At 42.6% G+C, this 15,677-nt stretch overlaps 1 protein-coding gene across 3 annotated transcripts in view; it reads left to right on the top strand.

The window, feature by feature from the left end:
• The first annotated feature begins 4,479 nt into the window (after positions 1–4,479).
• The window catches only part of slit2 (slit homolog 2 (Drosophila)), a 76,058-nt gene continuing 64,860 nt past the window's right edge, over positions 4,480–15,677 (top strand). For all 3 annotated transcript variants that reach the window (XM_063884452.1, XM_063884451.1, XM_063884453.1), the window contains exons 1-4: positions 4,480–5,404; positions 6,252–6,323; positions 8,065–8,136; positions 14,577–14,648. In XM_063884452.1, coding sequence (XP_063740522.1) covers positions 5,193–5,404; positions 6,252–6,323; positions 8,065–8,136; positions 14,577–14,648 — 428 coding nt within the window. In that variant the 5' untranslated portion in view covers positions 4,480–5,192. The remainder of the gene's footprint in view (positions 5,405–6,251; positions 6,324–8,064; positions 8,137–14,576; positions 14,649–15,677) is intronic.

Below are 15,677 nucleotides of genomic sequence, written 5' to 3'. Positions count from 1 at the left end.
CCAACATACCAGTCCCTCCATGAGATCCTGTTCACTTCCTCAGAATCTCCCCAGGCCTCTGCGTCTGGGTGTGTGAGGCAGACGACAGCCTCTCAGTCCCATCACAACAAAGGTAACCAGTCACTAACACACCTCAGGGGCTCAACCCAGTGTCAATACACCTCATGGACGGGACACATTGGCACGAAACTGACAGCTTGATGAGTATAATGGAAACCTAGACAGAGGAGGAGTTTTGTTTTTTTAATGTTGCTGTTTGTGTGTTTTGGTGTGGCACTGTGTGTGTCTGTGTGTCTTCATACAGCTGTGTCACTAGTCTCTGTGTTGACAGTGCCAGTCCAAACACAAACATCATTGGTTTTTAATGATGTGATTAGCAGGCTACACACACACACACACAATGTGATTCTGACATATCTATTGCTGATTTGATTAATGAGTTTAATAATACATTGATGTTGTAAACATAATTTTTGTGTGTGTGTGTGTGTGTGTGTGTGTGTGTGTGTGTGTGTGTGTGTGTGTGTGTGTGTGTGTGTGTGTGTGTGTGTGTGTGTGTGTGTGTGTGTGTGTGTGTGTGTGTGTGTGTGTGTGTGTGTGTGTGTGTGTGTGTGTGTGTACAGTAGGACGAGCTGTGGGCAGCATGTGCCTCAGTAGCAGCTGTCCAGAGGCCAGGTGGCTGAACTGACTTCTACACACACACACACACACACACACACACACACACACACACACACACTGACTGACCCCCACACCTTCAGCTTTACTGCATTGCCATAAACCAAAGATAACACAAACAGCTCCTAAATCAACAGGCTAGATTGAGCAGCACCAACATCACGGCTGTCAGACAGATTCACTTCTCATTAGCAGCTCTGCAGCCCTCCTAACCTGCAAAACACAGCATTAAACAAGTTTTAGAGAATAAAGACGTATGAATGCAGATTTCAATTGTGACTTCATAATTATTGTATGCTTCCACCAGTTTAGTTGAGGGACCTGCATAGTTGGTGGTGTGAAGCAATGTTTTGTCTTTCTTATAATGTGAAAGTCAATTGGTGGAAGTCTTTATTTATATGTGGCATTAATGGGTGACATTTAATCTATTGTGGGATGAACTGTCTCGATGGTATGACATGAATTCAATTGTGAAAGACTCCATTCACTATTTGTACAATAAACAATGACTCCTCAGTCTCAAATAAGACTGCTCACCTGCTTATTGCTCCAGATCTTCATTCATCAAAACATGATTTATTCCTTTACAACAACACATTGTTTCAATGTAAAGTGTGAGCCTTGAGACAGGACAGAACCAGTTAAGTGAGTCAATGTCTTGGATATTGGGTGATATTTCAAATAAGCAAATTAAGAGGTGATTATTTATTGTTTTAACACTCAAATGTGCAATATCTTTGCATAAAAATCACATATGTGGAGTAAGTTAAGACAATGAGAGATAGTGCCGTTGTTGAAAACTTCGTCTTTACTCCGCTTCTAGAAACGTAATTCGTAAAAGGTTTGTGAAGTTGCACCTGTCTTCATTGACAGTGTCATTTAACTTCCTGAGCTGTGAACACAATACATCTTTGGTCATGTTACAGGCAGGGCTGATTTAACTTAATTAAAACCACAAATATTTAAACTGGTGACACTATTATGTGTTTTATTTTAAGATTTCCTGTAAATCTACCTACCCTCAAACTAAAAAATTAACTTTTAACATGCACACATCCTCAATTCAAGGCTCTTAATTTTGACCATGTAAGCCATGTCACAACACTAAGTTAATTGTTTTCTTGCTAACTTGCGAACAAATATGTTCAAATCTGCACTGAAACCCCCTTTTTTGCACAGCAGTTATTGTCACTGAAAAACTCTGCACGATGAAGCATAAAAGGAAAAAACTTTTTTTTAATGTTTTATTAACCAAATATTGTTTTTACTGTAACTTCACTACTGTTGTTTTTGTTTAATCTGTGTATATACAGTATCAGTGTTTACCAGCCCTGGAAGTAGAAGCCCCCTTTTGCTCTTGCTGAGGTTGCTCCATTATAAAGTGGTTTGCTCTGTTTTGTCTTTATTTCAGTTTATTTGTTTGTCAATGAGATTACAGAGTAACTACTGGCTTGATTTTCATGCAACGTAGTGGAAAGGTTTAGAATGGGTCAAGGAAGAACCGACACATTTTGGAGTGGATCTAAATCACAGGGTGAATTCATTAATTATTTATTTACTTTTGTAAACATTGGGAGATAGGGCATGGCCATGGCAGAGACCTGCACTCTCTGCCTTCATTTTTGTTTTATTTTTTATTTTCCTTGGTTGAATAAATGATCTAAGGAGACATAAAGGTCTATGTCATACAGATTGCACTGGACTGGACTTGACTTGACTGATACCTGACTGTTAATTTCACAAGCAGTCAAATATTAAGATATACATAAGTAGTTACTTCCTCTGCTTTGCCCTCAGCTCAATTTAAACAATCTTGTAGCTTGACCTCGTTGGTAGGTGTAATCTGATGTGTTTATGAGAGGAGGGCAAGTCAGGTTAGGCTGTGTCTAAAAAGGCTTTGTGCCCTGGAGCTGTGTTGTATTGCATGAGATAGGGGGTCCTGCTTCCTCTCTTCCCTCACTTTAGCCATGAAACACCTCAATCAATGGCCGGGCTCTGCCCTCCTGTCTGCTGTCATGCCTCCTCACCTTTTTCTGCAACATTACAAATCTTTCCTGTCTCTTATCCCCCCCACCCCCAAAACAACTGTCTGAGTAGACTGTAGACTATGTGTGTGATTGGCGTGGGTGTTTGTTTGAATGCTTGGATAATGGATAAGGGGGAGCAGTATAAAACACACACAATGAGTACACATCAGCATTAAATCACACACAGCTGTTTGTATTCTGTCTAAGAAACAGGAGACGGATCAGCACAGAGAGAGAGGAAGACAGAATTCACTGCACATCTGTCCTCTTTTTGGTATGATACGTCACTGATACCTAATGAAGAATCACAATAAGCCACCAATGTCACTCTAAGGGGATTCTAAGTTTTTACTTTTCAAAGTTGCACAATATTGCTGGGTCTCACCTGATATTACATGCTGTCTTGTTATTTTCTGCTGGAACAGTCAACAGCTTCATACCTGAGAGAACTCAAGCAGACTTGAGATTTGAGTACAAAACCATTATACTGATATACTTATTTTTCTCTTCTATTCCCAAGTGATACCATAATTTGTTATGTCAATGAATGATAAAATTGTAAAATCTGTACAGAACTAGTTATTTTCCCTGAGTGACAGCTTGTTATTTACTGCCACAGCAACTGCATAAAGAGCAAATGTTGAGTAGTGCTGAGAAGCCATTCTTTATAATTGTGTTAGTGAAACACACACTTTGAAATGATGAAGAAGCGATGGCATTTATATTGTCATTAATAGGAACATAGTACATTTATACAAGGCACATAGTAAATCATGACTAAAGCTCTTTGAGAAAACAGTATTTCTCAAAATATGGATTCCACGTGAGCAATTGCTGAGCGTAAGCCACATTATTAAACTTCAGTAAAACTACATTTGCAAATGTAAGTCAAGATTACATGAGCACCTGTCAAGAAGCTGCTTCTTTGGTTTTATAGTATTTATTAACAATGACTGACCTTTAACTTAACAAGGATGAAAAAACGGTTTCTTAAAGTTTGATTTGATTGCTGTAAAGTGTGTCTCTCCAATTTGCTGAATGTTCTAACTTAAATAAACGCACCATTCTTAATTTATAAGGCTAAGTGCAACGTTACCTTTTGATAATTAAACTAAATATACCTTCATCAGAGTTTGCATATGCAGTGCAGTTACTTTGGATATGAATACAGTCCCAGGAACAAGTGTCAAACTACCATGGGACAAGTGTCACTTTAAAGTGTCTTTCAAGTGGACACTGAAGCCAACAGAGCAGAAAACAATTGTCGTAGACACAGCACTTAATTCTTGGTTTCAGATGTGTGGACATTCAACTATAATCAGATGGGTTTTCGCTATATTTGTCGACTTTGGATTTCACCAAGAAGCTCTGTCGCCTTCCTGAGGCCACATAAATAAAGCATCAGGTGACCCGGACACTGCAGCGAGAAGTCCCCTACCGAGGTCACACTGTTGCTGTTTGACTGACGGCCAGTTGGAAACCCGCTGCTTTAAGGGAAAACGCAGTGTGTGTGTGTGTGTGTGTGTGTGTGTGTGTGTGTGTGTGTGTGTGTGTGTGTGTGTGTGTGTGTGTGTGCGCGTGCGTGAGCGAGAGAGACAGAGAGAGAGAGAGAGAGAGAGAGAGAGAGAGTAGCCTGGACAGACGCAGTAGCAGACGTGCCCGCTCTCGTCTCTCTCTCTCTCTCTCTCTCTCTCTCTCTCTCTCTCTCTCTCTCTCTCTCTCTCTCTCTCAGACACACACACATACACACACACACACACACTCTCTCGGGAGGGAGCAGCGCTTTGACGCACCACGCAAAGTTGGATTATACTATTGCGCGCTGGTCTTTGACGGGGCTTTTTCCTCCCTCACACTGCCTACAGCCTTGCCACTGACTTGCCATTGATATATTATCGGGATCAATATATTTTCTCCTCGGTGACCTCTGCTGAGCCTTTTGGGAGAACCGAGCGCAGTCTCCTTTCTGGACGCGTGTTATGAATTCATAACTAAGACAGGCTCACCTGGAGTGCGTGTGTTTGTATGCAGTAAAGTGTGTGTTAGAGTTTGTTTCTCTGGATCAGATCAATCAGTGAGGTGTTTTAGAGGCTTGGTTCAGCATACGCTAATACACTAACAGACACAACACACGCCGGGGGGATTTGGGCACCGCATGCCGGGGACATGTGGAAGTTTGCGCCGCTGTAGCGCAGCCAGAGAGCCGGTCCACCGCCTCGTCAACCTCTCGTTTCCCTGTCGAGGGGGGGCAAATTCCTAGTTAACAGCTTTCATACATCGGAACCCCTCTAAGAAAACCCAAATGTAAATTCAGAGCGATACATTTGAGAAACACACGCCTGAAAGGAGGACAACGAAAAGGAGGACTGCATCCCGTTGCGTGCAGAGTTTGGTGAGCTGTTTCGAGGATTTCAGGGCTTTTATTTTTGAACGCCCTTGTATTTTCTCAGTATTTTGTGGGTCTCATATTGGCCCCCACTTGCCGCAATGATGGTGGGAACTCTGAGCCCATCTGGCCCCGGCCGCTCCCCGGTGACTGCTCTGGGGCTGCTGGTGGCTGTCCTGCTCTCGGTCCTGTACGGTGGAGCGGACGGACAGCCCTGCCCGGCCCAGTGCTCCTGCACCGGGACTACAGTGGACTGTCACGGCCAAGGGCTCCGCAGTGTGCCCAGGAACATCCCCCGCAACACCGAGAGACTGTGAGTAAACGAAGGGGGGGAAAGCGTAGTTTCCCAAACAAAACACTTCACAAGGGAAGAACTCTATTTTCTTCGTGCGTCAACCATGACAATAATTGTTCGCTGACCTTTTTGCATTTTGTATATATATTTGATAAATATGTGCTTCCCTTGAAAATGCTTACGAGTTTACAGCAATCTTATCTCACTTTTTGCCTTCACTATATTTCCTCAAATGTTTTTATGATCATATCATTTTCCTATAATTTGGTTTAATAACCTTATTACATTAGTGTTTTCGGTCCTTTTAAACTGCATGCTGATAGTAGCTATTAGGAGGAATGTTTCCTTGGGGACCATCTTTATAGCGCAGTGACACGTGAACTAACACGTTAAATCCCAGAACCTTTAACCGCTGCTAAATGTAGCTTGTGTTTTGTAAATTGCAGAAACAGTTTTTGTTTTTTCTTGCGTGTGTTTTATTTGGGGATCTCCTATTGCTGATCGCGGAGCTGAAGTTAGGGGCAATGCTGTGGTTGTGTTGGTGGTTTCGCACTGTTGCATTAGCACAGCCTCAGTAGACCACATCGGTTTGTCTGGAGACCAGCAAGTTAATCAAAAACGGATTTGGACAAGTGGGCTTTGAGTTAAACAAGCCGTATTTTATTAGTCAGAGACCCCTTGATAAAATTAAAAATTGCCTATAGCGCAGCAGCTCTTTTCAATTTCTCTGATGCTCAAATTAAAATTCTGCATCGGCCACAGCACACCAAGTTTCAACAAAAACCCTCCAGTGGCCCATCTGATTTGTTTGATTAACATGTTATCATGTACTGACAGTCCGTTCTTTATCAATTTCTCTCTCCAGGGATCTGAATGCAAACAACCTCACTAAAATCAGCAAGGCGGATTTTGCAGGACTGAGGCATCTGCGAGTGTTGTAAGTGATATTTATGAATTGTATTTCCTTCTTTCTTATCTCTCCGCTTTGAAAATGGAAAAAAAAAATCTCTGACAAGCACCACCTTACAATTCCAATAACTTTCCCCCCTAAAAACCACAACACACATATTTAACTGTTTCCAGTCCTGTTCAGCATCACAGCAGCCTGCCGCATGCAGCACTGCGTCTACACGCGGCGGTTTCATTGAGTCTGTATGTGTCCAAACAGAATAGCATTGGCACCTGTTAATGCTGTCGTGTTAATCTGCCAGTGGAAGTGTCAGGAGGGGCTTATTTTAACCACCGGGCATAGAGGGAAAGAGATAGCGGTCATTAGGTGTAACCGCGGAGGGAGGAATGCAGCTGCAAGGGAGGCAGGGTGCAAGGAAAGGAAAGGAGAGAGTCAAGTAAGAACAGGTTTCTTACCTGGGATGAATTCAGTTTAAGAGTAGGACAGGGATAGCCTGCTTTTATCGTGTTTGTGTGCGCCTGTGTTAGTTTGTGTTTGTGTCTGTTGATGTGCTTTCCAGCTGCTAAAAGTGAATGGCAGAATACACATCGTTGGAATTCCTCCTAAGATTATGTCCCTAACTCTCTGTGTGTGTGTGTGTGTGTGTGTGTGTGTGTGTGTGTGTGTGTGTGTGTGTGTGTGTGTGTGTGTGTGTGTGTGTGTGTGTGTGTGTGTGTTCTCCATTCTGCATGTTAGCTGTTTTCTTAGTTCATAATGTGTACTTGTGTCACACGAAATCAGGACCAGTTACATTGTATTTATAGCTGCAACAATTGGTCAATCGAAAACCAATTCATTGGCATACACTCTTGAGTTTTAGTAATTTAAAAAAAATACAAATGCAAAATATCCTGGCTGCAGCTTCTCAAATGTGAAGATGTACTTATTTCATTGTGACTAGAGTCAGGGAAATATGTTTGGCTTGTTTGTGAGTTCATATACATTTTTATTACATCACTTTTGTTTTACTATTAAAAATAATCGTTGCAACCCTCATATCAATGTTTAAACCAGTAATATCTGCTTATGTGTTAGTGTTTTTCATGAGTGTGCACAATACAGCCTATAATAATTGTGTGTGTGTGTGTGTGTGTGTGTGTGTGTGTGTGTGTGTGTGTGTGTGTGTGTGTGTGTGTGTGTGTGTGTGTGTGTGTGTGTGTGTGTGTGTGTGTGTGTGTGTGTGTGTGTGTGTGTGTGTGGCAGCTTGGCCTGGTCAGCACAGTGCTCCTTGGGGAGTTGTGCTAGTGTAAGTGAATGAGTAGTCACAGCCATGTGGTTAGATAGAGAGTAAATTGGATGATAGATGAGTCGCTGTGTAACTGATGGGCCAGTTTTAAAGTCAATTCTGTGGCTCCATCGACCGCCGCTGATTGTCTTCTCTGTCTCTCTTTCTCCTGCTGCTTCAACGTTCCATCACCAACCATCTTCACAATCTGTTTTTCTTTTTTTAATTCACACCCACTGCCACCTATCTTCTTCATCTCTCCTTCCCTCCCCTCTCCAATGTCAATCTCTTGTCCTCTTTTGTGCCCTATCTCACTCTCCTTCCCCTTGCTTTCTCTTTACTCTCTCTTATCTGCGGACCCATCCAGCCATCTTTCTCCTTTTCTTTGGACTCTCAAGGTGTCATCGCACAGATCACAGTCAGCTCTCATGTGCTTCTCTATCAATCTCTTTTTATGCTGTCCAGTGCTTATTGTCTTACTTTCCGCTGGTGTTCCTCTTTCAGGCAGCTAATGGAGAACAAGATCACTACAATAGAAAGAGGAGCTTTCCAGGACCTGAAGGAGCTGGAGAGACTGTGAGTTATACTTTTGAATTGAAACAGACACTATTTATTTTCCACACATTTTTGTTAGAAATCCACATCATAATGCTTTTCCCTGAAAACATAAGCATACACATGTTTATTTTTCGTATATTTAGATATGCACATATGTATACAAAGTGTGTGGAGCTTTTGTAGGGAAGAACATCCTGTTGTTCCTAAGGATGTTTTCTCATTTTGTATTTGATTATGTTGGCATTGCACACATAATCAAATACAAAATGAGTAAACACTTTCCATTAAAACAATTTCCATTTTGAAAGACGATTGTGCTACTTACCACGTGTATTGTGGCACTGTAGAAACATAAAAAAAAACAACAACCTTATTTTAAAATGTAACGTATGCAGGTGTATTCCACATCATTTCCTTGTTTTTTTTGGATGGTTGGTTTGTAGTAGCACTTTGTGAATGTTGGTCATACATTCCAACTGAGACAACTGATTCAAATAGTTTTCGAACTACTGACCCCATCTGTATGTTTAATGTTTAACCTGATGGTCATGATGTGTGGCTGCCATCAGTTTTCTCAAGACGGAATATGTGAATTGAGTCTCAGCGCAGTGAGAGTGAACAGCCAAAGGTTGTTATGGCGTTGGCTGGGAATCACTGGTATTCAGCATTTAACCCCAAGGCAGTTATGGCATAATTAAGTCTTGGTAGTGTGTGGGAGAGAAGGACAGAAGGGGGATGCGGACCTCTGACTGCTGATATGTCTATTGTGTGGACTGTCAACTTTGCTTGATGTGTGAGCTGTCTGTATATGGCTGTGTTTGTGGCCTAACTGCCAGCCGATGGCACGGAGGAATGCAGCAGACTGTGATGGTCTGAGGAGGCTTAGAGACAAGCTTTTAATTAAAGACGCATCAAAATCCTTTCTGCTTACACACATGTTTACAAAAACACAGACATACCTGTGTACACACAAAGATATCCACCTGTACACATATACAGGCGTTCAAACAGCACTAAATCAAATTAAGGTACTTAATCTTCCTGATGGCTGTTTTGGGTAAATTCTTCAGGAGTGGTCGGATTGAGAAGGATTAAGTATCATGAATTCCCGCTACTCTTGTCTCGGGCGTGTCATGCCTGGTTTTTTCTCTGCTCTCTGCTGCACTGTGGCCGCTCTTTGTTGACAGAGCGAATTTATAGGAAGCTGATCGTGATTCTCATGCAACCGATGCTGGGATCTGTCCAGCTAAGCAGATCTGGGAATTTCCGCCTAGAACTGTAGACAAGGCCAATATTTAACTGCAAATGGTCTGGTTTTAACTGTAAACTTTGATAGTGATTACCTGCTGTGCAAAGAGAGGGTACATGCTGGTTAATAGAGTCTGTCATGCATACATATAAACGAATCCTGCTTCACCACACACTTGCACATACAATTTAGGTCACTTTGTAAACATCAATATAAAACAATGACTGACACTTCAACTATCAAACTATACATGCTATATTTGTCTTTCATCAAACAGCTTTGACAGCAGCTAACTTTCTGACACAACATGGCTGCTCTCTGTTGTTCTTTACGAGGGTTTTCAACTGTAATTCAGTGTCTCTGGCGTGGCATGTTCACAAACACAAAGGTGGAGTCAGTCATCAATGCCCCCCCACAGCCACTGGACAATGGCACGTCTCCGGAGTCTGGAGTCTTGGGGCTCATTTCAAAGGCCTCCGTCCTCTGGGGGTTGGATAGGGGCCTGCTGGGCACCGCTGCCCAGAGTAGAGGGCCCTAAGCTGGGCTGACGGATCCGCAGTGACTGCCCCCCACCGTGGTAGAAAACGGTTCCCCTTCTCATCCTCTTTTTGCGACAGGCCCTGCAGGGCTGGGCAGGGTGGGGTCAGGTGTGGGGCAGTAGCTGGGGGGTGTGGAGGAAGGGTCAGTGGTCGAATGAGGTGTGGAGGAGATAGGCATGTCACAACACACACGCGCACATACACAAAAACATGCATGGGTATGGATACACTCATGCACTCACATTAACTTATGCAAGGCTGCTCCGTCAGTACTGGTTTTATCTTGATTTCGCCCCCCACTTGCGCATTGATTCCATCTTTAACCTCTCCTCATGTTTTTCTTCCAAACCCACCCATCTCTCTTTCTATTGTCCTGTGCTTACAGGAATGTCATACATTCTTCACTTTCTCCCTGTTGATAATGAAGAATAGGAAAGAGAGGCATTTCTGATCCTCTTATCCTTCTTTCACATCTGACTGGTTTATAGCCGCTATCCAATTCAAAGTGTGTGAAACTGAAGATGATAGCAGCAAAAGATATGCAGAGAGAAAGGAAACAGTAATTACAGGTATTGAGAAAACAGTAATGAGATAAAGCCTCAGATAATTAACCTGTAGTTGAATTATCACATTGTCAACGGTAATTTCAAGAGCGATGAATAATTGTAAAACAGATTACAGGTGGTGAGACATACATATAAACAGTGATGTACAAACTAGATAATTAAACCTCAAACTAAGTGTGTTGTAATTTGTGCACAACGTGACTACTAAAAGATAACTGCATAATTGAGACTAGGTAGCAGAATATGGATTTCAAAAAGGTGTCCTAAATTAGCGTTTATTGACTAGCTCTGAATCTTGCCAGTGAAGACATTGCTTCTCTGATAATTTCTCATATTTTTTGTGCATATATAAGTCAAAGTATTCATTCACTCAGTGGCCCTGATTAAAACACACAAACTGCTGGATTGGATATACACTCAACAGTCACGCATGTTTTGACTTATGCAACATTTTCTGAGTGTAAAATGTGTATTATGGCAGCAGTGGCATTGGTGGGGTAATAATTGTTTTTTGAGGAGGTTTGTTATTTCCTTCCTGGCCACAGCCTGCAAACCTCTAGTGCTACACTGTGTGTGTCTGTACATGTGTGACTGTGTGTGTGTGTGTGTGCGTGTGTGTGTGTGTGTGTGTGTGTGTGTGTGTGTGTGTGTGTGTGTGTGTGTGTGTGTGTGTGTGTGTGTTCTTACTGTGTGGTTTGTTGCTCTCTAGCATCTGTTTATGATTGCAGGGATTATCACCACGCTGCAGTGTGACATTAGCTTGTTGGAGTGACTCTCACACCTCAGTCTACTGGCGACTTCGTCTTCATTCACTTTCAGCCAGACTTTGACTAATGAATCACGACTGTGGAAGTACTCTGAGGGTGTTTATGTGCACACTCAAACACACTTCACACACACTATAATACATTCCTTCAGGTCAAGAAACAAGCCACTAAATCACTACTGACCAGTAGACTATTTGTGTCAGAGTCTGTTAGCACTTGTATAGGGACAGTAGAGGTGTTCTGGGCAAAAATGAACACATCTTAAACACTAAATCTTAAGCTGAAATAACTATATTTTTGACTCAAATAACAAAGATGCATGGGTTTCTGATAGTTAGGGTTGAAACGATGAATAGATGCAGATAAAAATTAACACGCAATCATTTTGATGTATAATTAATTTCTTGTATTGCTTATCAAGAAAAAACAACTTTCAAGTTCAAATGAGAGGGTCGGCTTGTTTTTCATTATTTTTTCTTTTAAATATAAATGTCAATTTAATATCTTTGGATTTCATAGATAAAACAGGTTATTAGAATAAGTCTGATTGAGTGAAAATACCTAGCATTTTGAGTTTCATAATATAGAGAGGTTGGTTTCACATCATGAGTGCTGTCCCTTTGAAAAGATAAAGTTGCATGGTACTTTTCTGACCCAAAATTGAACAATATATGATTAAAAGTGCAAACTTGATTGGTAAAGTTATCTGACATTTATGAGCAAATAATTAAATGCACCTCAACACAGGACACTTTTGAGTAATGAGACTGTTTTTCGATGAAACACCATCTTCACTTAATTCTCGTAGACTCCTAGTCTGACAGCATTGCATCTTTTTTAAGAGAATGAGCTCATACCCTTTCGCCGCACCTCCAGCACCAGTCTTTGCACTCACCCAGGGGAGGTCTAGCCCACTAACGGGTGCTCATGGTTGGGCAGGACCTGCAGGAGGAGTTGGCCTCTCCATGGGACCACGTGGGGCTCTTAGCTGCCAGAGCCAGCGTTAACGGAAGAGGAGTGAATAATTTAGAAACATCATTCTGTGGGATGTTAAATATTAAAGCAGCCTCTGATGTAACTGTGAAGTGTGAATGTGTGTGCATGAGCGCAGGCACGTTCATATATTTGTGCACTTCTGGGTTGAACATGGACACACTGGGGGGTGATGTTATCTAAGGAGAGTCCACAGCAGCCTATAGTGAAGCACAAAGAGGTAAAAGAAGAAGGTTAAGCCATTGCGAAAGAGAGGTTTTTGGAGGTCTGAAGGCTGTTTTCTTCAGTTGTCTATACATATGAAAAGTAATGCACTTTAATTTGGATGGGTCCAATAAACAGGACCTTTACCCAGGAGACCACTGTTCATCCATCCATCTTCTCCCGCTTATCCGTCAGGGTCGCGGAGGTAACAGCTCCAGCAGAGAGCCCCAAACTTCTCTCTCCCTGGCCACATCAACCAGCTCTGACTGGGGGATTCCAAGGCCAGCGAAGAGATATAATCTCTCCAGCTGGTCCTAGGTCTGCCCCTCGGTCTCTTCCCAGCTGGACGTGCCTGGAACACCTCCCTAGGGAGGCGCCCAGGTAGCATACTTACTATGTGCCCGAACCACCTCAACTGGCTCCTTTCAACAACAACGAGCAGCGGTTCTACTCCGAGTCCCTCCCGGATGACTGAACTTCTCACCTTATCCCTAAGGGAGATGCCAGCCACCCTGCAGAGAAATCCCATTTCGGCCGCTTGTATCCGCGATCTCGTTCTTTCGGTCATGACCCATCCTTCATGACCATAGGTGAGGGTAGGAATGAAAAGTGCCCGGTAGACGGAGAGCTTTGCCTTGTTGCTCAGCTCTCTTTTCGTCATATCGGTGCGGTAAAGCGACTGCAGTACTGCTCCTGCTGCTCTGATTCGCCGGCCTATGTCACGCTCCATTGTTCCCTCACTCGAGAACAAGACCCCGAGATACTTGAACTCTTTCACCACTGTTCATGTCCTGAGGAAAACTAGAAATGGTTGACTTATATTTACTAACTTTTACATACATAACTTACTTATTTCAACCCAAACTATTTATTTTTTTGTAAACCTAACCAAGTCTGGTGCGTGCGCATGTTCATTGATTGCTTGTGTTGCTGGACATTTGTAGGAAATTACACAAAGAAATAACCAAATAACATTTTGTGCTATATGACAAATGGAAAATAGAGGATTGTTTTGAATCTGTTTGTTTGCGTGTGTAAGTCATGCATACTTCGTATTAGTCAGGGCATTTAACACTATTTATCATTAAGTTGAAACAACCTTTCTTCATTCTTCCTCCTCTCATTTTCTTCCTCCCTCTCTTAATTCTCCACCAGTAGCATCCGGCGCAGCATCCTTTCCTTGGCTGTGTGTGTGTGTGTGTGTGTGTGTGTGTGTGTGTGTGTGTGTGTGTGTGTGTGTGTGTGTGTGTGTGTGTGTGTGTGTGTGTGAGAGAGTGAGAGTGTGTGTCGGGGTTAAACTGTTTCAGCAGCCTGTCTTTCATTGTGTCACTCAGTTGCTTCATTCTCCTCTGACTCACATCAAGGCACAACCACATACACAGCAACACACACCGGAATACAAACCTCTTCACTCCACTCGACCAGGGTTAAATGATCGCACCCAGATTATTAAACTCACCCAAGTTCCCTCAATCCTGTGTGTGTGTGTGTGTGTGTGTGTGTGTGTGTGTGTGTGTGTGTGTGTGTGTGTGTGTGTGTGTGTGTGTGTGTGTGTGTGTGTGTGTGTGTGTGTGTGTGTGTGTGTGTGTGTGTGTGTGTGTGTGTGTGTGTGTGTGTGTGTGATGACGGGTTGTTGTGAGTTCTTCCCCTGTGAGGGCCTTGTTTACTCAGTGGGGTCCTTTTCACACATTCGGTAGCCCGGCCAGACTGCCTGTTTGTTTTTCCCACATCATCTCCTCTTCTCTGCCTTTGTGGTAAAAAAAAAAAATCCCCCCACACCCCCATTACATCTGAACCCCTTCTCCCGTCTTCCTCCCCCTGCCTCCCCTTCGTCCTTCTCGAGTTCACTGTTTGTCTGGCAGCCATGTTGTACCCCTTAAATCAGGGGTAAGTGGGAGTCTGTTTTTCTGTCCATGAACATGTGTGTGTTTTTAATGCCCCCATCAATCTCCTTATGTTCATGCTTTCTGTAACACTGAATTGTATAACAAGCAAAACACAACAACACACTATGATATGATGACCAAGAAACACATATCTCTCCTTAAAAAGCTAATTATACACACATGTGATCACTTTACCAGCACTGTCTGGAAGCCTATGTCAAGTTTATTTCCTAATTTATATTGTGTTTTTTCAGGCGCCTGAATCGGAATAATCTGGCCGTGTTCCCTGAGCTGCTTTTCCTGGGAACGACAAAACTTTACAGACTGTAAGTATTGTTTTTTTTCGTCACTCGATTTCTCTGCAGTGTTATCAGAAGTGTTGTTCACTTCCAAAGAAGGCCTGAGATGACTCAGATGTATTGTTGAAATTTTGTGTTTTATCGTTTTACCATAAAAAAATGTATTAATGTGGTTGTCTTGGTGACGTAGCCTTGGTTTTTCATTTAGATGAAGGAGTGAGGGAACAGATTTGACATGGCCCTCTTCATAGAAGCCAGTTCAGTAGCTAATGGAGATTAGCACTCCAACAGCTGCTGCCCACTGGGAGGTGTGTGTGTGTGTGTGTGTGTGTGTGTGTGTGTGTGTGTGTGTGTGTGTGTGTGTGTGTGTGTGTGTGTGTGTGTGTGTGTGTGTGTGTGTGTGTGTCTCTGTGTGTATGATATAGTGGAACATAAAAGAATGTCTCTCTTCTAAAGTTACGTTTTTATGTTTCACAGACAGAAAATAGTTTCAGTTACAGAACATAAATGTGTCAGTTTGAATTCAAAACCCTTAAAGTGCAGTTTGTTGTCGTCAGGCACCTTCCACTCCACCGAGCGTCTGTACTGTAAACTGATCTGTGGATTTCCAGTACTGTAGGGCTGGGCAGCAATGCTGCTGAAACTGTGGGAACTACCTTCCCGTCATGGTTGTTTGTGGTCCCAGGGAATAATTATGGCTACATATATTTATATGTGTGGCTGAATATATTTATCTTAAACAATATTGAAATGCTCAGATGATTCAGAGAGTGTGTGAAAGTTGTTTATGTTCTGTGGCTGCTACAGTGGTTGGCTGGGCTTGACCTGTCGTCTATGGGTGTGTGTCTGCATCTGCGTCTGTGTTTCTGCAAGTCTGTGTGTGTTTTTCAAGGCCAAGAGTTGGCATATTGCTCAGCATGTGGGCCGAGGTAAAAATACAACTTGGATATACTGCTCTCTGCTCAGCTGTTGCAGACAAGCAGACTGTCTGTGCGTTGTGTGTGTGTGTGTGTGTGTGTGTGTGTGTGTGTGTGTGTGTGTGTGTGTGTGTGTGTG

This window comes from Eleginops maclovinus, chromosome 5 (genome assembly GCF_036324505.1).
Source record: "Eleginops maclovinus isolate JMC-PN-2008 ecotype Puerto Natales chromosome 5, JC_Emac_rtc_rv5, whole genome shotgun sequence".
Classification (NCBI taxonomy): Eukaryota; Metazoa; Chordata; class Actinopteri; order Perciformes; family Eleginopidae; genus Eleginops; species Eleginops maclovinus.
The sequence above is the reverse complement of the archived record's forward strand: the minus strand, read 5'-3'. Positions and strand labels throughout refer to the sequence as shown.